The sequence below is a fragment of the Salarias fasciatus genome, chromosome 8 (assembly GCF_902148845.1).
Source record: "Salarias fasciatus chromosome 8, fSalaFa1.1, whole genome shotgun sequence".
NCBI classification, from domain to species: Eukaryota; Metazoa; Chordata; class Actinopteri; order Blenniiformes; family Blenniidae; genus Salarias; species Salarias fasciatus.
The window spans coordinates 13,012,031-13,037,223 of NC_043752.1; the positions used below are offsets into that span (position 1 = coordinate 13,012,031).

The window sequence follows — 25,193 nt, forward strand, 5'->3', positions numbered from 1 at the left end:
GCGGGATTTGGGGGAGAAAACTGCCTTCAGGTGGGAGAAGATTTCCTCGGATAGTGAACCAAAGTTGCCACCATGCCGGTGTTTCACACGAAGACGATAGAAAGTATCCTGGAGCCAGTGGCTCAGCAGATATCCCATCTGGTGATAATGCACGAAGAAGGTGAAGTTGACGGGAAAGGTATCCCGGATCTGTCGGCGCCGGTCGCCGCCGTGCAGGCGGCGGTCAGCAACCTGGTCCGGGTGAGTAAAACTCTCCCTCCCTCAGGGAAACTGTGCTGAAACTCTGCGGGTGGTGCGGGCTACCTGTCGCTTTGTCCCACCTCGTTTTTCTTTTTCTCTCTTTAAAAGCTTCAACTCCTCGCCCAGGAAGGCATAAATGTCTCTTTTCCGTGTGTAGTAACAAGGAATCGGTGCACATGCTATCAAACTTTCTTGAAGGTAATTCATTCGGGGCCAAAGGGCAGTGACGCCCTTTTCCCCTTGAAATCGTGCCCTGCCTCCTGTCTAGAGCTCACTCCCACTGCCTGACTGCAATCCTGAGTGAACCAGGTCCTGGAGCAGGAAACTGGCACTGGCTTCAGGGTTTCATTACATCACACAGCTGCTCATGCACTGGTTATCCCAGAAAACTCATCTCTATCCGTCTGTGTAACAACCACTGAGAGAGATATTTGATGTTATCATTGTTGAAGATGTCACTGAAGTCTGAAACAGTCCTCTTGAGTGAAACTGCCTGGCTGATGTGATAAAACAAGATATGAAAGAACATTAGTATCAATGTTGTGGTGCCCCGTTGAGAGAAGAGAGCTCATTGTTAGAAGTTTAACTGGTTTGAATTCCAGGGCTGACATTTTACCGAAGTGGATCCCTGAACAAGGCCCTTGACCCCGGCTGCTCCACTGTGGCACTCCCAATATGTGAAGTTAAGGTTAACTATGAATAGTTCTTGTCAAGTGCCAAGAAGAAATTTACTTAACAGGTCAATTAAGTATCTTAATCTCTCAAAAGGTTTTGTCAGTGCCCCCTGAGTTTGAAAATGTTAGTAATTTGGATGAAACTGCTTTTTTTTTTTTTTTTTGTGAATTTGTTTTCTGTAATAGAATTTGAGCTCTACACCATAAAAGTACAGGGGGATTGAAATAAACCCCAAAGGTATCTAACCCCGATACAGATATATACTTAACTTGAATGGACACAATGTGAAAAATCAAATGTCAGAGGTATTATCTCGTCTCAGATCACAGTGTCAGTATATCAGTGGCATTAGTTAAACAAAAGCTCAGCAATAAAGGTAATGCAAGGCCAGTTTATTTATATAACACCATTCAGACACAGGGCAATCACAGTTCTTAACAAGGAGACAGGGAATAAATGTGAAAGGGAATCTGGTGTGATCGACTCTGGATTTAGTCACCTGATCAACAGTATCACTCTCATTATTCCAGCACTAACTGGGTTGACATGGAACTGTGATTTATTTCCATAGCTGTCAATATTCATTGGGACAGTGCAACGGTTTGAATCCTATGATATGATTCATTTAATCAAGCTTTAAGGAGAGATGAACTTCTATTTTAATCATGCCGTAGTGCTTAGAGAATTTTAAATGAAATTGTGTGCAAGTTTTTACAGACAGCCAGAAATATAGGTTAATTTTATTCCACATTTAAATCACTCAGATTTTAATTGCTCTTTTCCCAATAATTACGAAAATTACCGGGTCTATTCAGTACTACACAAGGCAATTAAAATGTCCTCATACCTGCTTGTTATGTATTTTCAAACAGTCGTCTTAAACCCTTTGATAACATGCACACCCATGTCCACTTTAAGAAACTGAAAAACTGATCTGGCCACAGTGGCGCTCCACAGAACCACATTATAGCTTTCTTGACAGCAAGGGAGGACATCACTGTGTCATTTCCTCAAACTTTATCCAACAACGGGAAATTGGGGAGATGCAGGGAGCCTGTTAGATATTGCGTCTTGGGAAGGGAGGAACTGATAGAGGTTATATTCATTCAGGCAGGGTTCCTGTGTGCCGCTCACTCTCCTGATGCCCCATGAAAGAATCTTTCATTTCGTGAGTTTGCCTAACATTGGCAGCATTGCCCCCAGTTGATTAATGAGGGAATTTGTTGCGTAATCGTTTTGAAGTTGACTTCTTTTGTTGCCCGTGTTTTCTCTCTGTGCCCGCCGTGGAGCCGCAGCTCTGCAGCCATTGTGCTCATTATTTACGTGTTTACACCCGCCAGACTTCCTTCCTGTGTGAAGCAATGGTGAGGTGTTTAGGTGACGTGTGTTCCGTGTGTATTTGTCATCAGGGTTTGACAGACGGCACTCTGTACCAAACAGCTGGATCACAGCTTTATGTGCTGTCACATAGACAATTTTGCAAACACCTAATAAAACCTAAAACCTCAAACTAGTGTGAAAATTCCCCAGCTAATTATATTCTGAGTTGGTAATCAAATATACTGTTAAAGAGATGTGGGGGTGGGGGTGGGGGGGAATGGAGCTGTAAAGGATACCACGTGCTTTTAAAACATTCAATCATGTGCAAATTATATATGTTATTTTTTACATTTGGGCATCACCTGAATTCAAATTATGCTCTTACAAAAAAAAATCTGCTTTAAAAGTGGAACTGTGTTGCTATTGTGGCGAAAGTGTAAGAAAATGATTGCAAAATAACACTGTTATTCAACATGACAGAATCAAACGTGTATATTTAAATTTTTTCACATCACTCCAAAAAAAACACCTTATTGGGTGTTGTTTTGGCTGCTTCAGACTCAGAATTTGTCGGTCAAAGCAAGTAAACTAGCAAATAACGCTTTTTTAAAGTATGCTTTTTTTTCCATGGACTTTAAGATATTTATGGTTACCGTGACTTTCATGCAAAAAAAAATTCCAGGTTAGAATCTTTACTGATTGATATTATTTATCTAATCTGCTTGCAAAACAGGTCTTTCAAAGCCCAACTTGAGAATGAAAAACAGCCTCTTTTAAAGTCGCCCTATTGCACAGGAACATTAGCAAGCCTGGTCTTCATCACTTCTTTTAACCCCGGATCTAAGCTGACAATAACTATGACAATAGCTGATCTATTCAAGTTTGAATGGAAATAATAACTTCTACCACAATAAAATACATATTCAGCTGTCCCGCACTTGTGTGATTCAGGCTTTTTGCACATCTCTGGACTGTGATCGGATGTTTCCATCAGTGACATAATTGAATACATGAGTAATCTGTAATTATTTCCAGTTGCTGTAGTGACGTTACAACACCAGCAGTGTTATGAGATCACACAAGTTAAAGCTGGGATCCTCGGTCCCATGAGTCATACATTGTAAAGCTTCAACGACAAAAGAAACATTCTGTGTGGCTTGTATATTTGACTTCCAATCAGAACGTTTCCCTGCTCCTTTACAATCTTGCTTGTTCATCAAGTTCAGTTTTTTTGCACTCAGAATTTTTCCACCTGTTTAAAATTAGGTAATGTATCTTGAATCTGTTCAAGCATCGATTACCTTGAGCGTGAATCATTGCGTTTGAGAAAGGGATGTTTCTCGCCGTGGTGTCTGGGTGGGGTCGTGAATCTGTTTACACTCATTGTCTGCTTGCAGAGAAAACACATTACAGACTTCCTGTTCTGAGTCCTGTCTGTGGATGCTGCCAAAAGCCTAAATACAGCTAACAAGGTGGATTAGCCTAAAATCATGACAAAAAGTGGATTACAAGCCATTATATCTTCCAACCTGCTTATTGTGATGGTTATGCTGGTTTTTCCAAGTGAAAAAGAACAAAGTCCTGAAAACCTTCCCTTTCGCACTGCTTTCCTCAGCATGAAGTCAACTGGTTTTTTTGGTCAGCTGTCTTAATTATGGTCTTCCTTGAAGGCAGAATTTTATGTTTTATTCAATGATGTACATATCAATAAGAAAATAAAGTAATTAGTTGACACTTTGGGGCATTGAGGGGCACATTTTACCTTCATGCTAAACTCGACAGTGCCTATGCTTATGCAGTTTGTTCTCAGCCTAATATAAACCCTTTGTGACTGGCTGTTGTGTAAATCATAATACTACAAAGTTTGCCTTAAAATTTCCCTTACTCATTGACTAAAAAGTGCAGTTATCCCAAACACTCATGTTTCTCAGAACCAAACTGTTTATATTTACACTCTAACGACTTGAAGAATCTAAAGCGCCAAAGCTTATGTTAAATTTCCAGATGACTTAGATAAACAGATCACTCCCGCAGCACTTTTTCCAGGCAAAAATGGGAGCAGAGCTCTCTGGAAGCTCTTGGGTGATTACATTTGTCTTAGAGATCTGCTGCAGATGTGTAGCCCTTCATATTGTTAATTAGACAAGTCCTAATCTTATTATTCCAGATGCATGGACATAAAAGTGGCTCCTGCTCGTGCACCGTGAGCGCAGCACAACCACAGATGATTGCAGGTCATATATGTGCGTTTAACCAAGACCCTTCAGTAATGGTGAACATCTGACTTGTTATTTCACAACGAGACAATGAGCTAGACCTCAATTAAAGATGAATGTGAGGAATGTGAAGCTGGAATGTATCCCGGCTCTCGGGGGGGTGGGGGGGCTGGGCCGATCCTTTTCAATGTGCAACTTTACTCCGATATTGAATCGAATCAGTGAACTATGTTTCCCAGGGAGAAGCTGGAGTTCACGTGACCCGGAGGAAGGGCCTGCATTGTATCTGTCTTTGACCCATAAAGCCTTAACCGGTCTCTGCTGTACCAAACAGTGTGTGTGGAGTAGTTGGAGCGCAGTTGTGGTCAATGTTTGGGCAAGAAGCAGGACTTGTTTATTGCAGGCGTTTGTTGCAACAATGTCATAAAGTTCAAACTACCTTGAAAGGGAAAGAAAACGACTACAAAACCAGTCAATTCCTTCTCTTCAGTGCTCGGCTATCGCATTACTGATCTTTCCTGGTTTTGTTTGACATGTGTTTGGCTTCAGTTTGGAAATAAGGTCACGTTGTTATAGATATGAAACTATCTGAGGAAAACAATTTGTCTGTTGTTCGTCTGTCAGTTCGATGATATTGGATCTTAGATGTTTGTCCTGCACAAGCCAGTTAGTGTGAGTGGTCAGCCTTTAGTGTTGACTTTACAGGTCTGTTGTACTTCATTATTTTTGCAGCTGCTTTTTATAGGCACAGGATAAAAAAAGAATGCCAGCGATGCAGAGTCCTGGAACGGATGAAGTTGTTGGATTTCTTTTTTTTTTCTCTCTCTTCCTGTTTGCGCCTCATCTGACTTCTAGAGATACTACTATGTTCCTCCTCACACTCGGTTATGTGGAAATATGAAAGAAGCTCCCAACGAATGCAACATTGCTGTGGTTGCACAAAATGCCGCTGTCCTTTGTGCAACACCGAAGAGGAGTTGTGGTTCCTCACAGTTGCTCTCAGCAGTGGTGTGAAAAACATGAGAGCACATCCTTTACTCATTCTGCAAAGAACATCCGTTTCACAGTGCATTCCTGAAGGTTTTTTCTTACAGGTGAGAGAAGTATAACAGATGCAACAAAGGAAGCATTTAAGGACTATTAGTTTAATCAGTGCTTTAAAGTTATTTCAGTCTCCTGTTTCAGTTATGTTTTTCAAATAGGAAACAATTACTTTTGTTTTGCTAAAGTGCTTTAAAGTCATACAGAACAAAGCACTTCCTACTGCGATGTGCTTAATCTTCCTTTAATCTATTGAGGCAGTGAAAAGCATGAAATAAAATGAAATGCTCTTCACAATTACAATCTGCCATATTGGCAGCATGTATATGCATTGTCCCCAGTGGGTTGCGCTCATGCAGCACCTGCAGCACCTTTTCAGTCTCATTAAAGTTTGTCGGGATAAGAGTCATGGAATAATGTTGAGTTGAAGAGGAAGTGCAGGAAGCCAAGTCAGGAAGACCCGGCAGCTGTCAGCTCCACTCAGAGCACGAGTCCGAGCCAGGCGAGGGAAGCCCCTCTCCCTTTGTCAGTGTGGTGTTTATAGCTACAGGCCAGCACGAAGACACAATGGATCAGAGCTCCCGATAAACAACACGTGACTTAATGCTAATAACTGATATGCAGATAAAATAAAGCCCCCCCTTTCGCCATGGTATTAGTTAATGATGCCGATCCCTTGCTGAAATGTCCAACTGCGCCCTCATAATTGTGAATAGCACAAAAAGTAATTTATTGTTATTCCCGCTCGATAGTAAGAAGGTGTAATGTGCCCCTTAAGGCTCCTCGCCTGGAAACGACTGCTCACTTGTGACCTGCTTTACTGACTCACTCCTCTTTTCTTTTTAAAGCCGAGGATTCACTCTGACGAGTGCCGCTCCCCACTAACCCCTCACAAGCTGCTGGAGTCCTGCAACATGAGAGACGCCGTTGTGGAATATGCTCTCCTGTTTCCCCGCAGCCACGCAGGACATTTGATTTGTGACTCTCATCACCTCTGATGCCCCATGAGCAGCTCCAGCCCGGACTAAATTAAAAAAACGACGCCTCTTCCTGACAGATGCATCATATTGACGCTGACCTTCAGTGCAACCGCTCTGCTTCCCCTCTGAGTCACTATTAGTCAAAAGCCACTTGATATCTAAGAATGCAGGACTGGCCGGTCCTCAGACTTATCGATCAAAGCTAATGGAGTGCTGCCGCCATTAAATTCTCATCAGATTACAGTGTAAAGTCACTCAGTAGACTCATCTTATAGGATGAGGACATTAAACTCTGTTGAGATTAAAATACATTTTATTTTAAAGAACCTAACCCCAAACGGGACAGCAGCAAGCCACTACCCTTAGGCCTGGTTCTGCAAAGTCTTTTTTCCTTTGAAAAAGGAGCTTTTCTTTTCCACAGTTACTTATTCTTGCTCATGTTGGGCTATTCTCTTTAAAAAAAGCCTTGAAATGACTGTGTTGTACCTGGCGCTCCCCAAAAAAAAAAAAAAAAAAAAAAAAAAAGCTGAATTGAATTGAAAATTTAAAGTATTCTCTGCCGTTAAGGGCAGCTCCTGCCAGGATTTCACTGGCGGGAGATATTTACGTTCACCATGACCAACTCAGCATTGTGCTAAAACTGCCCCACATATGAAAGACGTGCTGTGTCTTGGCAGCTTTGAGGCCTTCAGAGTGGCCTTTCTTCTCCCGGCAGAGCGATGGCCCACTGTCGACAAAGACGAGTCTGTTCTGAACGAGCAGCCACTTTATCAAGCTCCTTCACAAAACAGGGTTCCTGCACAGCGCTCTCGGATGGAGAGAGGAGCGCCAGTGTTTCCACTCCAGACACAAACGGTCAATGAGACTGAAGAGTTGTTACAGCAGCTTGGACCAAGGTGACACACACTTGGTGAACGGTTTTAAAAAGAAGGGAACAAGCTCTTCCAGGACACTAGCAAGGTGGTTTACAAGTGTTCATTATTCTACACAAATTTGTGACCAATCTCAATCCCATCTGATTATGGATGAAAGCACTTAAACCTAAATGGAAGATTTTTTTCTGATGCATTTACAGGGGTGTTTTACAGTGCCTGCTTTATCTCACTACAAAGCTAACATCTTTGCCGTATTGCTCATACAAGACTCGAAAGCGTTATTTTGAACTGTGGGAACTTTCGCTTCCTTTTTGAGTGTCGTTATGGAGGCTTTTCTGCAAAACCAAAGAGACACAGATGAATTACGGGAAAAATGAAGTCAGTGGTGACATTCGGAGAAATCTCTTTGAAACTCATGACAGCGTCTCAGAATAGGAGGGAAGGCCAGGCATCACACGCTGCTTGACAACACCCGTAATAAACTTTGGTCACGGTTCTATTTTTACAGCAAACTGTTGGGGTCGCTGCGGTAGGCTGGTTTTGAACTTCAGACGACAGACGAGAGGCTCAATAAGAGAAGTGGGCAATATAGAAAGACAGCAATGACCTGTTGAATAGAGAACTGAGTCATGTTGGTCTCAGTTGCTGCCGGGAGATTATGACTCAGGATTTGTTGAGTGGCCTCCACATTGTTCTCCGTGTTGGATCATACTGTCTGCGCTCCTGTGTTCTGCTCCAGTCGTGTTTAAACTTGACTCCATCACAAATAAATCTCAGTCACGTCCAAAAAGGTTTGTAAGGTTTACACAAACAAGTTTAGCAGGTTTTTCAATCATCGTGCTTCATAAATCTCAGTCACATTTAATTTCATGACATTTTGTGCCTTTATTTTATTTCCCTGTCTTTAAACACCTTTAACTACTGCAGTGCAAACTGACTTTAAGTAGTTAAAGTTTGACATATTTATATGTCGGTAGCTGATAATCTCTGGTTCCTACTTGCACATTGGGAGTTATCTTACAATGCTGCTACCGTTTCCCGTGCAGCTGTTTGAACTAAACTTTCAATAGCTTGATGTAGATTTTTAGGAGCTTGTTGATAATGAGTATATTACACATCTCAAAATGATGTAGCTGAAAGTGAAGATACGGTCTGGGTTCTGAGGAAGGAAGTTGGCACTTGAACAGCTTCCTGATGAAGAAAAAAAAAAAGAAGTCATTCTACTAAACAAAGTGAAACTGATTTGAAACCAAAACTGGAACACAACGGGGCGGTTCCAGTTGTTGTTGTTGGCTCCTGTTCAGTCCAGTTTATTGCCGAGCAGTCAGTTCACTGCTGCCACCTCGCTCAGAGATGGACGGCCTCCTGTGCTAAGCTGTACTTTTAGTCTGGCACAACCTTTGGCCCTAATTTATAACCCCGCTGTAATTCAGAGTCCCTCAGGTCCGGTGAAAAGAGACCGGGGAGATGGATGTCTGCTGTGCTTCATTACTGCCTCCACGTCAACCTCCTGGAATGGCCCTGCTCCGGCCTGCAGTCGGACACGTTTACAAACTCCCTGGAAACACACACTGCAGCATCATGAAGCCAGATAGACCAAATAAAAGATGGATTTTTTTTTTTTTTTTTTTTTTTTGGGAGGTCTGCTTTGCTGTATTTAATCAACCTCAACATCAGTTTTGTTTGACATGATCTCAAAAGTCAAAATATATTTCTCAAATCTGTTTGTTTAATGACGTTGATAGAAACGGTAATCATCCAGCTTGCAGGTATAAGAGCTAAGATATTTGGCACAGTTCCAAAAGTTGAAAATCTGAGCCATTTGCTAAATTATGTTTGACAGAGAGGCAATAACGGTGAATGACATTTTCACCATATAAGTTGTAGTTGTCAAAATAATCACGTCACAGCCAGGTTTGATACTCTGCCGTTAAATGGCGAAGCTGCGGCTTTAACCCGGTCATTGTGGCTGCTCCCTCACTGTGAGTCGCCTCCAGTCCAGGGCTGTTGTCACGGTGGGGGAGGTGAGTCATTTTGGCATTTGAAGGAAAGGAGAGGCGTTCAGCTGCTTTACACATCATAACTGTTCAGAGGTCTGGTGTCCTCTCCCCCCCCCAACAGCAGCTGTCTCTTTCAAATAATGTTTCATGAGATAAATAGCACAGTTTTGTCAAAAAACTCAGCGAGCAAAGCTCCGTTGAGGGGAAGTTGTGGCCAGATAGTGACAACTCATGCATTTGACATGCTATTGATGTGTTACACGAGCTCAAATTGCTTGAACACTTCGGAGAAGAGCATAAGTGGCTGGTCGAGTCTGTCACAGTCTTGTGAAACTTGGTAGTGGAGCAATAAATGCTGACTGAGGCAAATACAGATGAGTGATGAACCAGGGCTGGGCCGGCGGGCGTGGCCCCAGCCTGGCTCGGTCCTCAATGTAACAGCGAGCTGGTGTGTATTTAACAGAGGAATAACTTGTGAATATATTATCTAATTATCTCCGATTTTAAGTACATTGTGGAAATGTATTCTTAGCTGTAAACCTCTGTCAGCAACTGCATGAATGGATCAACACCTTCTGAAAAATTCCGTGGTTCACGCTAAGCATCGCTGCACAAAAAAGCTAAAGTTGAGTTTCCACTTATATTTGTGCATCATATATTAACATAGTCTTTATTTATTGAGTATCTCACAAAGTGCAAAATTGCATTTATCAGAAATGAGAAAAGAGAACTCAGGGTATAAATAAAGGCGAACATATTGAAAACTAAAATAGCTTATGAACTGGAGATGGAAAAGATAACTTTAACACACACGCAGTGGAACTTGAGATTGAAAGCAGCAGGCAGTATTAAAAGTTAAATCATAAAAGTGCTCTAAAAGCTAAATGATTGACATTTGAGGTCAACTCAGTAATAACTGGCTTATTTTTAAAATAAGACTGAAGTTGGCCTTCTGCCAAAAACTTATTTTTTAGCCCATATTGATAGAATTTTTCATCATCAGTAAGAAGCCTTGTCCGCAAATTATGCTTCCACGTCTAATACAGTTTAATATTCAGCCAACAGATGAACAAATGGGACATTATAAAGTAAGCTCATTGGATATTATGCTGTGATGATCATGTGAATTGTATATAGGACATCAGTGAAGCACTGGCTCGGTTTTTAATTATAGCTGTTGTTATTCTCGCTGTGTTCACCCTGGTTGGCTTTAATGGTTTCCTGCCTCAGTCCTCCTGTGATTCTGGATATTGTAATATGACTCTGATTGTGCAGCCTCTGTGTCGACCAAAGGATGTTCCAATGAGCTGTGTTTTGTTTCCAGTGTGCATCGGGACAGGCTCTGGCCCCACATGACCCCGATATTAATAACAGAATAACAAATGACAAGAGCTGAAAGTGTGTTGTGAACCACTGGATATGTGAAGTTAATTAGGAGGACCAAGTATGGCAAATGTTTTATAAGAGAGAGACACTGTTTTCTGATATTTCTTTTGCAATGTAACATCTGAACCATGTCTGATGGAAGTTTGCTCTTTCTTTTAGGTGGGAAAGGAGACCGTGCAAACCACCGAGGACCAGATCATGAAAAGGGACATGCCACCGGCTTTCATCAAGTAAGCGCTCAAGGATCTATGGAACACTTCAAATTCTTACAGTGACATTCTGCTGTATAATGTCCAGCTGGAATACTGTATGTGGGACCCACTGGCCTCTCCCTGGCTCTCTTTCTCTCTTTATCTGTTGCAGTCGTGGCTGGTTGGGCCCAGGCAAAGGTCAGACATGGCATGTTAAGTGCCTCAGAGTCTTGCCCTGGTGTAACATAAATACTTTGTGATCTGAGAGGAGTTCCACTACCTTGAAGGAGCGGGGCCACAAAATTTTTATAAGACCTCATTAAAGTCACTGGCTGCTGCTTTCTGTTTGTGGCTACATAGAATATGTGGAATTGTATAGTTTAGAAATGTCAATGTTTTTCCACTGAGAATCGGCTGAATCCTTCATTTGTGCTGAGCTGCTGTGTTGCAGTCCTTCATTGATTTGTAATAGATGACAGGTTACAGTCTCAGGAGGGGGGAGGAGGGTAGCGGGAGCCCCCAAGGTCAGGGATGAAACACATTGGCTGGGTGCAGGTCGTCGTGGCTCAACACATTTGGCGCCTCAAAGTCACATCGTCACCCTGTCGTCATCCATCAGCACATGTGCTGGAATGCGCCTCCTCCACTAAATATAGTGTCAGTGGTGGTCCGGTTAATGCATGGCCGTTTTTTTCCCGCAGTGCTCACTGAAGGACACCGCTGGCTCGCCCCGCAAAGAAACGCACGTCAACCTGGATCTCATGCATTTACATTGGCCTATATAATTGATCCTCCACATGGATTAGAACTGAGCTCCCTTTGTCTGACCCCCCGCATCGCATCTAAAATGTGGAAAATAGGAGAAATGTTCCCCAGTTACTGAGGCAACAATTGGCCTGGAGGCGAGAGTAGGAAGTCGGCGCACTGTGGGAACTGGAACATGTGTCGTTCCTTGGCTTGCTGCCTGTTTCTATGTGCAGAATGGCTGTGGGGATAGTATGCAGGTGGCATGTATGACGCTGGATCAGATGGCTGAGCCCGTGGCTTTCGCTGCTCTGGAGTTCAGTTTAGCACATTACGCCCAGGAGTCAGGCACGGAAGCTTCTGGGGAAGTAGGGGTTAAATTGGGCCAGAGCTGACCTCTTAAAGCCAGCAAGGCATCCGGTTCAAACAAGCCAACCTCTCTGTCAGGAGATGAATAGTATAAATAGATTTCCTTTAAGTGGCCCACCATCACATCTTCACCTCATTACATCATCTGCACAGTATATGACATTATAAAACTGTTACTGAAGCTCCTCAACTAAAAATAACTTGACTAGACGTCTTCTTGAGAGTTCAGTTGCATTTTATGAGCGCCTTTGAAATATTTTCATGGCCAGTAAGAACTTTGTAACTCTGGAGAACAACTTGATGCTTCATCCGATTCTTGAGGGACATAAATCCCCTTTCGAATAGCAAAGTGTGTTTTTAAACAGAAAAGCATCTTTATGCTTTATTCACACTGTAGGTTTCCACTCATGGCATTGTGATTCAGAGAGGAAGCTGCCTGTTAGTGTTATGATCACAATCACAGTTTTACTTCACCATCCTTTCAGCAGGAATGTGCCCACACTCGACATGTATTCCTCACTGTCGAACGCAACCTGAACCAGCTATACATTGCTGTCAAATCATGGCTCATCATGCAAATATAAGATTTAAATATCTCAAGTTGAAGTCATTTCGAAGCATTAGTTTCCCCCAATTTAACCCCTGCATGTGACATGGTGTGGAACCGTTTCTTCTGGGTATCACACCTTATCGAGGTCTTTGCATAAACTGTGATGACAAGCTTTCAGCACTGAGAAAACAGTCACATTACAGCAGTGACTGTATTGTTATGGCGAGCTGTATCTCGAAGCTTCCATTCGCCTCTGCTGCAGGCAGTTTGCCGTTTCCACCCGTGATTGTCGACATGGCTTCTGGAAGGCTTTATGTCATCGGCATGACTGTTTTGTGCGTTTTCAAAATCTTGCTTTCAGCTCAGTCGTTTTCTGCTTCTCTCAGAGTGGAGAATGCGTGCACGAAGCTGGTGCAGGCTGCCTCCATGCTCAAAGCCGACCCATACTCCGTTCCTGCTCGGGATTATCTCATCGATGGCTCTCGGGGCATCCTTTCTGGAACCTCTGACCTGCTGCTGACCTTTGATGAGGCTGAGGTATTCATTCATTCATTCATCCTTCATCTCTCATTTTTATTGGTGAGCAGACATCTGCTGGAATGAAAAATCATCACATGACTCTGCCAGATGTATGTTGAATTTATTCCAGTGCACAACATTTGCATGACGGCTTCCTGCACTATACAGGATGTGTTTATGTTCCAGATGTGAGCTGTATGATACCTTAGTGACCACTCATTCCTACTCCTGTGCTCCAGAGTTGAGCTGAGATATAAACAAAAATCAGTTTGAACGACTTGTAAATGGACGTTTGAGTCCGGCAGAATACCGCTGACACAGACTGTTTTGACATAAGAGCAGCATCTTTTCCTGGAATTCTTTTGGGTGCTATAATAGCTGCGAAGAAGACAGAGGAAGATAAATGAACTGTATATGTCTGTGAAACTCCACATTTCCTCTAAAAACACCTCCTATATCTTAGACGGGCTGCGAGAATCGTCCATCCAGCACATCCCTCTTGTCCTCTCAGGGCCGGAGAGTTAAATACCAAAAGTTGCTGCTCAGCATTCTGGAGGCGGACGACGGGCATCCCGGCACTGTCTGCCACAGTCTGCAGGAGTCATCAGTCAGCGGTGCCGTCATGTTTTCCCAATGCAGCTCAGGGATTACTGTGTGTAGAGCAGTGGTGACCCCAGCGGTCCACATAAAGCTGGAGTGAGGCAGACAAAGAGGCTGGAATGTCAGCAGGCAGCGATGTCAGAGTGTAATTAGAGAGAATCTGAAAGGGAGGCGGTTGCTGCGTTTGCATAATTACTCTCCGCTGGGACTGCATCAACTCCCTCTGAATGATCTCTGGATGTTTGTTTATTGCACCATGATCCCAGGTCCGCAAAATAATCCGCGTGTGCAAAGGCATCCTGGAGTATCTGACGGTGGCCGAAGTGGTGGAGACCATGGAGGACTTGATCACGTACACAAAGAACCTGGGACCAGGTGAGTCTGCTGACAGAAGCTCATCATATCAGTTTATCAGTTAGCATTTTGCTTCCGCTGAGTTAGCGTTTGTGCTTGTGTCAGCTGTGAGGGAAGCGTTCAAATTCGCTCAAGTGAATTTTGGGATGTTTTGCTGCAAACGTGCCTCACTATAAATAGACACCTTATTTATAACTCATACAGGATGCAGCTTCTCACTGAGTCCCACAGATAAGATCATATTGCCTTGCTTCAGAGCAGCCAGCCTGAGGAAATATGACTTGCAGAGTCAATAACTTGTTTAAACGACTGTTGACTTTCATTTATGCAATGTTGTCAATTTAGTGTCTTGATGAAGTTGGTTTTCTCTGCAAGCAGATGCTGCTTTTGTCACAATCTGAGCCGTCTAAACTTATATGCTCTGTCCATTCCTGTTAGATGTTTTTTTTTTTATGCGTTCATAGTTGGCTAGGCATATTTTTGTGAGGTAAATATAAATATGTATCACCACATATGATTTCCTTTAAGGTTTTTTTTCTTGACTTGAGTTGTTTTCTTTTCGCACTTGTTTTTGCTGCTTCTGCTCAGGCATGACAAAGATGGCCAAAATGATCGATGAACGACAGCAGGAGCTCACACACCAGGAGCATCGTGTGATGCTGGTCAACTCCATGAACACAGTCAAAGAGCTGCTGCCCATCCTCATCTCAGGTACTCACACACACTACCTGTGCAGAGAGGGAAATCTGACATAAAGATGTATGACTTTTCCAGGGGTTCATTTTTGTAAGACAAAAAAAAAAAAAAAGGGAGAGTCGATGAATTTAAATCGGCATGTTTAGATTTTTATTGTCGCGTCTCTTATGAATATCAGGTATCAAGATTTTCGTTACAACCAAGACGTCTGGCAGCCAGGGTGTGGAAGAGGCCCTAAAGAACCGTAACTTCACCTTTGAGAAGATGAGCGCTGAGATAAATGAGATCATTAGAGTGCTGCAGCTCACATCCTGGGACGAGGACGCGTGGGCCAACAAGGTGGGTTTGTTTTTCCCCTCACTTTGTTTACGGCCGTAAAACCTGCCTACACACGCTTTTATTCTGCAGTTATTAACCGTGAGGGAGCTGGGACTTTGTTGGTCTTTAAGCTACTGAAAGGGCTCAAACTTTATTTTCGTTGAACCTGTCGAAAACCCCAAAGGAGTCTCAACTAAAAAATGTTTTATGTGGAGTTATGAAATTAGATTCACTTATACTAATGCAAATGAAAGATACACATTTTTTTTATTCTATTAAACTGTTGAACAATTTATTGTGTTGTGTTGACTCCAGTCAATTCTCATTTGTTTTTCATTGTATGTATTTTATATCAGCTTAATTTATTTCATCTACTGGTTACCTTATTTGTGTTTTGATCAGTGTGAACAATACTTTTTGGAATATAATGAACTGAACTGAAGCGCTAAACCAGATATGGTTCAGCTGTGACAGTTTCAGTTTACCAGATATTTTGAATTAATGCTTGTTCCATACAGTTGTTTAGTCATTTCTTTCAATGTGACCACCATTAGGAAGTCTGGCTTTCAGCAGAAAATGACCACATGTGAGAATGGCAGCGTTGAGCGGGGTGCCATGTTTGGGGTTCAGACTCTGTGCGATGGTGCTGCTCATCCTCTTTGACTTTGAAAACAGCTGTTTCATGTTTTTCATCTCTGCACGCTATTCCTTTCCTGCCACTCCAGAAAATGTCCCCCTCCCTGTGCAGCGTCGGTCGTCTGTCACAGGATCTTTCTGTTGCCCCCAGCTGGCATGTCTCGATGAATGTTTGTATTTATGTCATTCTTCCTTTTTCTTTTCACCGTTTCTTTCTCCCTTCACCCCCTGTAGAAGGTAAGCCTCCCTCTGTCGCCCCGGCAGCATGCCTGACAGATGAGTGTGCCGTCTTGTGCTTTGTGGTGCAGTTGTGTGTTTCTCAGTAGAGGGGGCAGCTCAGAGGTTCAGGTAGAAGGAATGATCAGTCATAGAGTTGTTTCATTCTGCTGATGAAGTGATGTTTTTGCGGGTCGGACTGTTGACTTGTTGACTTTTTGGATCTCGTTCTGCTTCATAACATGGTATCGTACCAGTTTCTGTGTGTCCTCCTTCCCACAACGTCGTCTCAACCTTGGCACATCCTTCAGCTGGCTGACTTATTGATTGGCCTGACTCGTGCTGTATGGATTTTGTTGTCATCAAGGAGAATTCCCTGAGCGTTCCTCTCTTGCCATGAATGTCAGGTTTCTCCTGCCGGAGGAGCACACACAGAAAATGTGATATGACAGTTTTCGTTTTGTGTTACTCCAGTTGAAATGCACCTTCCTTTTCATGACCATTCAGGATGCACTCTCATTTTTATCATACTAATATCTCAAACTGTGCCGCGTCTTATTTCCAACCATTCCCATCCACTATGTAGGTTATAATCTGTAATAAACGTGACATTATTTGATATCGGAACACAACACACACACTCAGACACACACTCATCTACACACACGGTAACTCTATAGCAGCAGCTGCATGTTGAGCATGTTTGAACAGTAAACTAATACTTCCACGACATCACTTAACACCTTGGTACTTCCTGTAAACCCTCCCGCCCTCCACTCTGTTAGCTCGACACTCCCAGCTATGCAAACATGTTTCTTCACTCTCGATTCAACAAGGCCGTTGTTATGAGTTTCACGATGAGTATCTCCAAGAGAAGCGGCAACGGTTTGATTTCAATCCTTTACTGGTTTCAAGCCCCCGGTTCATGAGTTTGTTCATAAAAACTGCTAATATCACCACTCATCTGGCCGTCATCCATCTGATATGCTGTCCTGCTTTGCCGTGTCCTACAGGAATGCTTTGTTTTCTAAAACTGCTGCAATGAGAGGGCTCATTGTCGAGTCAGTCACTGTCGGACAGATTGTTGTATTTCCATCCACTCTGATTGAGATACAATGAAGAATCGTTTGGCTTTCATAGCGTGACACGCTCTTTATTGACAACGAGACAAATGGATGGAGACCGCATGCTCTACGTTGTTGTGGCTGACAGATTTTTTGCCACAATGCATATGGATTCTGCCGAGTGTTTCTTTGATATAACAAAATAATGGATTTCAATCATGGAAATGACCACAGCCTGGATATTTTCCTGACTGAGGTATTGATGCAGGAAAAAAACTGTGAATGAGAACTAAGAGGCTTCATTCTCAGTTCTAATTATGATAGCTTAATTTCTGGATACAATGTTAACCATATTTTATCTGTCAACATCATACAGCTCATAGTATCTACATTATCTTCTCCAGATTAAAATTAAATGTCTCTAAATTGTTTAAAATGTTAAGATTTTCTATTTAGTCCTCTATAGGGCTTGTTATTGGATGTATTTGGTAGCTTCTAATGTGAATAATTTGTTATATTTTTGTGTGTAAGTGACATAAGTAGTAGGACAGAGGTATTCAAAATATATAGAAATTCACCAGTCCATTGAGGAATTTTCCAATTCATGAATTTGTCTTGCAGAGGTTGAGATTTTTAGAATTTTAATGCTGTTCAAACAACTGTATGTTACATAAAAGGCATTGAAATTGAGATGTCCTTTAATTAGACTTTGGGGTTTATATTCCAAGGATCTCAGTGAGTGCCCTATTAAGGGTTGATACAGAGAAAATGTGTTCATAGAATGATTAAAAGAATTGATCTAACCTCTAGTTTTCTTTATTTGAATGGATTTCCGTTAAGATATTCAGTGTCTCTGTTTTTTTTGAAACCCAAAGGACACTGAGGCCATGAAGAGGGCTCTGGGGCTGATCGATTCCAAGATGGCTCAGGCAAAGAACTGGCTGAGGGATCCAAATGCCCAGCCAGGTAATAAAACTCCGTCTCCACTAACTTTACACCTTCTGTGCACGTAGACCAGCTGATGACCTGATCGAATTGACCCACATGTTGATGTTTCAAGGCGATCCGGGCGAGCAGGCCATCCGGCAGATCCTCGACGAGGCCGGGAAAGTGGGTGAACTCTGCGCTGGGAAGGAGCGCCGAGACATCCTGGGCACATCCAAGACTCTGGGCCAGATGACCGACCAGGTTTCTGAGATGAGGGCCAGGTATTTCATACACTTGCAGTAAACATCGCTTTGTGTTTCTGCGCAGCATTTTGCACAATCCACATTCTTCAGATAGTCATACGTGTTATAATTCTGAGTCTCTTTAGATTCTGTACAGGACTTTTTTTGATGTTATATGAAAAAAAGCACCTCTCATGCAGTCGTTTTCCCTCTCCTAAAGGATAGCCTGCGTAAGTCAGTAAGCACATTCGGGGGGATTATGGTGTGTAAGAATGGAAGTGATATCCCTCTCATATGAAATCTGATTGTCACCAGAGACCCAGAGTCCCGCTAGATTAAAAGCAGCTGTCTGGTATTAATCCATAATCTACTTAAACACCTGGTACTGTTACTCCTCTGAAAACTGAGAAATGCCTCTGAGCCTTGTCTGAAAATAGAGGCTTTAAGTTAGGAAGCGCTATTCTTAAACAGGAGGGGACCATAAGGCCGGAGCTTTGGTGGAAATAAACATGTTCATTACAGAACCGGCGTGTGTGGCCTTGAAAGGAATAGCCCTGCAGCAGTTAATGGCATCCATGTGTTTGCTTTGTCCACCGCCCCCAGAGGTCAAGGAGCGTCCCCAGCTGCCATGCAGAAGGCACAGCAGGTTTCTCAGGGCCTGGATGTGCTCACAGGCAAGGTGGGAAATGCTGCTCGTAAACTGGAGGCCATGACAAACTCCAAACAGGTCATCGCCAAAAGGATTGATGCTGCGCAGGTGAGTATGCGGATGACTGAATAAAACCTTCCAGAACCCTGTGAGGTGACGTGATGATGTGATGCGGTTGTTTTTTTTCCACAGAACTGGCTGGCAGACCCCAACGGCGGCCCAGAGGGAGAGGAGAACATCAAGGCCCTGCTCACCGAGGCCAAAAAGATCGCAGACATGTGCGAGGATCCTAAAGAGAGAGATGACATATTGCGCTCCATTGGCGAGATCGCTGCCATGACGGCCAAGCTGTCCGATCTCAGAAGACAGTAAGTAATCGCCTCCTGAAATATGAAGCCCATTTATGCGGAAATTGTTCCCTCACTTCAAGAATGAGGTGGACCGTCTCCTGAACCCAGCTGCTTTTAATTCAATACTTGAATTATTACTCCTCAGCCGTCATCTAAGCCCCTTCGGTTGAGCTCTGTAGATGGAAAACTGTCTTGATGTTTTCTTCTGCGTATGCAGGAGGAATTGGAACAGATGTGTGTTTTCATTTAAGCATCAGAGTTATTCTGTGACCTCATCCTTCCGTTCATTCATTCATTCATCCATACAGGCACTGTTCACTGATGCTCGTTCTCTGGACAGACAATCACACACATTTATTCGCCATGTTGGAGAACCGCTTCAGGCTTGGACCAAACTGAGTGTGAATGTGCACTTAGTGAAATTGACTTAACCTTCATCTTCTAAATGTCTCTGTTGGATGAAGTTTGTTTTTTTTAAAAATCCTTTCAGGGGTAAAGGCGACACGCCTGAGGCCAGAGCTTTGGCCAAACAGATCGCCACAGCTCTGCAGAACCTGCAGTCCAAGACCAACAAGGCGGTGGCCAACAGCAGGCCTGCGAAGGCAGCCGTCCACCTGGAAGGAAAGATCGAACAGGCCCAGCGCTGGATTGACAATCCCACCGTGGATGACAGCGGTGTGGGTGAGTCCGGCTCCCACCCTCTCTCCCCTGCTCTATTGTCTTTTTGTGTGTTTGTCCCACACTCCTTCACATTCCTTCCACTGCTCCTGTGGTGTAATTGCAGACGATGCACTTTGTGGAAACGCTCCTCAGCAATGCAGTCCAACAGCCTTGTTGTGTTGGTTGTATGTTTTTTTAACAATGCAGCTGGAGCTGACAGCTTTACTATCAGTTCCCTTTGTAGCAAGAGTGAAAATTAAAACGTGAATGACACTTTTCCTCTTCTATTACGAATCTTTTTTTTTTTTTACTAATAATCACCGTTCCCATATTGCATATGGAGAAAAAGATCAGTGAATTGATGAAATGTGTCATCGTTGTTTGTCTTTCAGGCCAGGCCGCCATCCGTGGCCTGGTGGCCGAGGGCCGCCGGCTCGCCAACGCTCTGCCAGGCCCGGGCAGGCAGGAGCTGCTGGGGAAGTGCGAGCGGGTGGAGCAGCTCATGGCCCAGCTGGCCGACCTGGCAGCCCGCGGCGAGGGGGACTCCCCTCAGGCACGCGCTGTGGCTCAGCAGCTCCAGGAGGCCCTGAAAGTAAGACTGCTCGATGGTCCTCATTCACACTCCGAGCTTCGAAGTGGATGGTCACGCATCAGATGTAGAGAAACACCCCCCTCTGCTGGTTAGCTGTGGTACAACACATCCACGCTGCCTCCTACACAAAGTGACCTAAGTTCTCAACACTGAAATGCTGAGTGTAGTAAACATTTAAAAATCCATTTCTGCAGCTGTGATCATATTCTGCTCTGTATGTGAATGGGCATCAGATTTCAGTCACCTCAGTGCGACCGGGCCGGTTGTGACCTCTCTCTGTCCTCCTCCCAGGAGCTGAAGGGAAAGATGCAAGAAGCGATGACTCAGGAAGTGTCCGACATCTTCAGCGACACCACCACCCCCATCAAGTTACTGGCAGTGGCGGCCACCGCCCCGCTCGACGCCCCCAACCGAGACGAGGTCGGTGCTTCGCCTCCTACGCCGAAGATTCATCAATCGGGCACGCTGCTGAGATGCTTCCAGCGAGCCTCTCCGGATAATTGTTTGATTTGATCATGTGCAGGTCTTCGAGGATAGAGCTGCCAACTTCGAGAACCACGCCAATAAGCTTGGCACCACAGCAGAGAAGGCTGCCGCTGTTGGCACCGCTAACAAGAGCACAGTGGAGGGAATCCAGGCTGCCGTCAAGTCAACGAGAGACTTAACACCGCAAGTATGTCATGGCTGAGTGTTTGCATTTGTATGTGCCCTCCACTCTGCATTGTGAGAATATTACTTGTTCTTGAGCCAGAAGTTTAGTAATTGTTGGGGAACTTAAATTGATTGCTGTGATTCTTTCTTTTTTTTGTTTTTTTAGGTGGTATCAGCAGCTCGCATTCTGTTAAGAAACCCTGGAAACCAAGCTGCGTATGAGCATTTCGAAACGATGAAGAATCAGTGGATTGATAATGTGGAGAAGATGACGGGTAAGAAGATGTTGGAAAAGTTGTGATTGCAGATAAACAGTGGTTACTGCTTTAATTCCTAATATTGGCTCTGGTGTTTTAAGGTCTGGTAGATGAGGCCATAGATACCAAATCTCTGCTGGACGCCTCAGAGGAGGCGATAAAGAAGGACCTGGATAAGTGTCGGGTGGCTATGGACAATTACCAGCCTCAGATGCTGGTAGCCGGCGCCACCAGCATCGCCCGCAGAGCCAACCGCATCCTGCTGGTGGCAAAACGAGAGGTGGAAAATTCCGAGGACCCTAAATTCAGAGAGATGGTGAAGGCGGCGTCGGATGAGCTGAGCCAGACGATCTCGCCGATGGTGATGGACGCCAAGGCTGTGGCTGGGAACATCCACGATCAAAGTAGGTTCGCTCTGCCGGCAGCTCAGGAGATTAGTTAAATGTGTGTGGAGCCCGCTGATGAGTGAGGGCGTATTTGTTTTGATTTCCAGGTCGCCATAAAGGCTTTCTGGATTCTGGCTATAAGATCCTCAGTGCAGTTGCAAAAGTCAGGGAGGCCTTCCAGCCTCAAGAGCCAGACTTCCCTCCACCTCCTCCTGACCTGGACCAGCTGAATGTGAGAAATATGACTCTCCACCATGGTAGCGTTCCCAGAATGAGCTGTCAAACCATAACTGCTGCATCCTCTGCTTCCAGCTGAACGACGAGGCAGCACCTCCCAAGCCTCCCCTCCCGGAGGGTGAGGTTCCTCCCCCCAGGCCTCCCCCGCCGGAGGAGAAGGATGAGGAGTTCCCCGAGCAGAAGGCTGGTGACATGGTCAACGAGCCCATGATGGTGGCCGCCCGGCAGCTTCACGACGAAGCCCGCAAATGGTCCAGCAAAGTAAGAGCTTCCCAGTTTTTTATAGGTTTCTTTCTGAAACTTAGTTTAATTCACTTTTGGTTTTCTTTGCGATCGTCGGCCGGAGCAGTAGTGACTCACACATCAGAGATGTGAGTTTGTAACCAGACGTTGGCTGCATTCTTCTCGCATTGCATCAGAAAAGGCGATCAGTGTAAAACTTGTTCTAACTCAAACGTGGATCACATGATCTGCTGGAGAAGCCGAAACAAATAGAATATCTGTCAGTAAGAAAACCTCTTGTTTTCGAGGTCTTGATGCCCTTTTGCTCTCAAATAAATTGAGTGTTTTCCTGATGTAACGCTTGATGTGTCAAGCCATGATTCTGTTCTGGAACCTCGCAGGGAAACGATATTATCGGTGCTGCCAAGCGAATGGCCCTGCTCATGGCTGAGATGTCCCGTCTGGTGCGTGGAGGCAGCGGAAACAAGCGCGCCCTCATCCAGTGCGCCAAGGACATCGCCAAGGCCTCTGATGAAGTGACGCGGCTGGCCAAGGAGGTGGCCAAGCAGTGCACCGACAAACGTATCCGGACCAACCTGCTCCAGGTCGGCCCTTTTTCACCGTCGGCCCACTGTCTGGTGCACTCCATTCGTCTCCTGACTCCCCTTTGCTTCCTCTCAGGTGTGCGAGCGCATTCCCACCATCAGCACTCAGTTGAAGATTCTGTCCACCGTCAAAGCCACCATGTTGGGTCGCACCAACATCAGCGAGGAAGAGTCGGAGCAGGTAAACCCAGTTTCTTAATGCGTCTGGTCCTTCCCGTCGTTTCCGTCTCCCTCATCGCTGTTTTGCTCTCCTCCGGTGACAGGCCACTGAGATGTTGGTCCACAACGCTCAGAACCTGATGCAGTCTGTGAAGGAGACGGTCCGAGAGGCCGAGGCAGCTTCCATTAAGATCCGGACAGACGCGGGTTTCACCCTCCACTGGGTCAGAAAGACCCCCTGGTACCAGTAAGAGAGGGGTTCAGACGGGCCCTCCGCCTCATGCTGGTCCTGTCCGGCCGTCCAGGAGGACATCCGGTGGACAGATGCTTTATCAGTGCCCCTCATCCTAATCCGGGCAGCGTCCCTCTATTAGTCCCGTGTCCTGTCTGTAACAGTTGCTGTTCTGGTAGAATGTAAACGATGGGACTATCAGTGCGGTTTATGGTCGAGAGTATGACTGGGAACCATTTTCTTTTTCTAAAGTGTGTAAAAAATGTGTTTGAAACCCCAGGATTATATATATATTGCCATCAGGTATGACTATTGATTACTTTTGGGTTTTCTTCTCGACACGGTTAAGTTTAAGTGAAACTCCCCCCTCCCCCAAGATTTTTCTATCTTTATACTGATAACTTTATGATTCACTTTCATTAAGATAAAAAGCACATGAACTTGAGAAGGTGTTACAAGTACAGTATAGGCCTAAAACCTGCACACGCAACATATATTCAATGCTATTATGTCTGTTTACACTATTCTGTATTATAAGGAGTGAACGAGAATCTCTGCTCTTTATTTGACGCTGTAATTCAGCCGTAGGAGTCTTCATGTTTGTCAGAGTTCTGCCAAAGACTTTTAACCATGATCCTTAAAGTGTCTCTCCTTCCAGCAAGTTTCAGTTAAAGGGCTAGTTTCTAGTTGTGTAATTAAAAACCTACTGAAAGTTCTGTCTAAAGCCAGCAAAAGCCTTTCAGTTTGCATTTCACTCACTAGTTATGTCGAACATGTTGCGTTGAGATTATACCACCAGGCTCGTTCTACACTGACCTTTACAAGCCCATCACTAATTTTTTTCCCCCCGTAAGCGTCTGCTTATGAGGAGGCTCGTCCTGCCTGCTGTTATTTCTTCTTGTTATGACTGTTTTTTTTTCCTGTAACTGTTAGTAATATATGAATTGCACGCGTCCTATAAGTAGTCAAGGGAATGACCAGGGCTGAGAGGTGGAGCACAGTGTGTACGGCTGGTGAGTCGCCTTCATAGCCCCCCCATTCGTCTCCACTTGTCTCGATACACTAAAAATAAACAGCCGCCGTCGCGTGGCAGCTGCAGAAGTGGCTTTGAAATATCTGAAGTCTCTCGTTGTGAATGTTTCCGGATGCCAACTGGTGTGCCTTGTGAACTAAATTTTATTTGTAATCGAAAAAAGTCTTCTTTCAGGATGTTTTGTATCATTTCAATAAGACGTTTGCGCTGTTGGACTTCTTGGTGTACATGGTTCTTCTTTCACGCTACACCCCAGTCATGCCTTTTCCTTGTAGTCACATTCTGCTCTGTGCAAACTATTAAAAAGGATTTTTTTTTTTTTTATTATCTGAAAATTATGCAATTCCGTTGGGCTAAAGATGGGCCTGAACATCATTTTGCTTGGGCATTGTTCACAATTTTGTAATAAAGCATTTTATAGCACTTGGAGGTATGTCTGCTGTGTGTTTTCTACTCTCATACTTAAGTGCAGATCACTCTTCTTTTAACTCAGTTTGTGTGTTTATGATTGTTTTTTTTTTTTGTCCTTGTTGCCTGAAAGATTACTATCCATCCTCTAACAGAGAGCCGAGCCCAGGTGATGAGAGGTGAAGTCAGGATACAACCATGACAAACACTTGAGCACATCAGTCATCAATAGCGACCTTTCAGCTTAATTTACTTCCATGAACTACTTTGAAAGCACAATCCTTAGAAGAAAAAAACATGTTGCACAATGCCTGTTTGTTTTGAAGATTTATAGCTAAACTTTGTCTCTTGGGTGCAGAAATGCAGACAATGTTTGACTTCTATTTTAATTGGTAGATGTATTCATTAACCTTCTTTGGTGATTGTATTTTATGTATTGTATTCAAAGTAGTGCTGTGTTCTCAAATCTGTTTTCTGGTAAAGAATTTCCCTATGGAGATCATGAAAATATTTTCTTTTCTGCTCAAACCAGACTGTTGTCTCAAGTTTAGAAGGTATTTATTGGAGGTTATATGAGTTCAGTTTATGAAACA

The 25,193-nt window shown here is 44.0% G+C and overlaps 1 protein-coding gene across 1 annotated transcript; it reads left to right on the top strand.

Annotated features, from left to right (window-relative positions):
- The first annotated feature begins 72 nt into the window (after positions 1–72).
- LOC115393220 (vinculin) lies at positions 73–24,621 on the top strand. Its single transcript, XM_030098084.1, has 21 exons — positions 73–240; positions 10,893–10,963; positions 12,974–13,124; positions 13,973–14,081; positions 14,649–14,771; positions 14,935–15,095; positions 17,866–17,956; positions 18,051–18,198; positions 18,763–18,916; positions 19,001–19,176; positions 19,649–19,839; positions 20,211–20,410; positions 20,702–20,830; positions 20,934–21,083; positions 21,228–21,336; positions 21,420–21,722; positions 21,812–21,936; positions 22,017–22,202; positions 22,565–22,768; positions 22,845–22,949; positions 23,032–24,621. Exons 1-21 carry the CDS (start codon positions 73–75, stop codon positions 23,176–23,178), a joined length of 3,201 nt encoding a protein of 1,066 aa, XP_029953944.1. The 3' UTR covers positions 23,179–24,621.
- Positions 24,622–25,193: the final 572 nt, after the last annotated feature.

Bases quoted from the DNA above. Each gene is read 5' to 3' on its own strand.
- LOC115393220 (XM_030098084.1), top strand. From the start codon at position 73: ATGCCGGTGTTTCACACGAAGACGATAGAAAGTATCCTGGAGCCAGTG. The intron at 20,411-20,701 runs GTAAGACTGCTC...TCCTCCTCCCAG, and splicing joins AGCTCCAGGAGGCCCTGAAA to GAGCTGAAGGGAAAGATGCA. The intron at 21,084-21,227 runs GTATGTCATGGC...TTGTTTTTTTAG, and splicing joins CGAGAGACTTAACACCGCAA to GTGGTATCAGCAGCTCGCAT.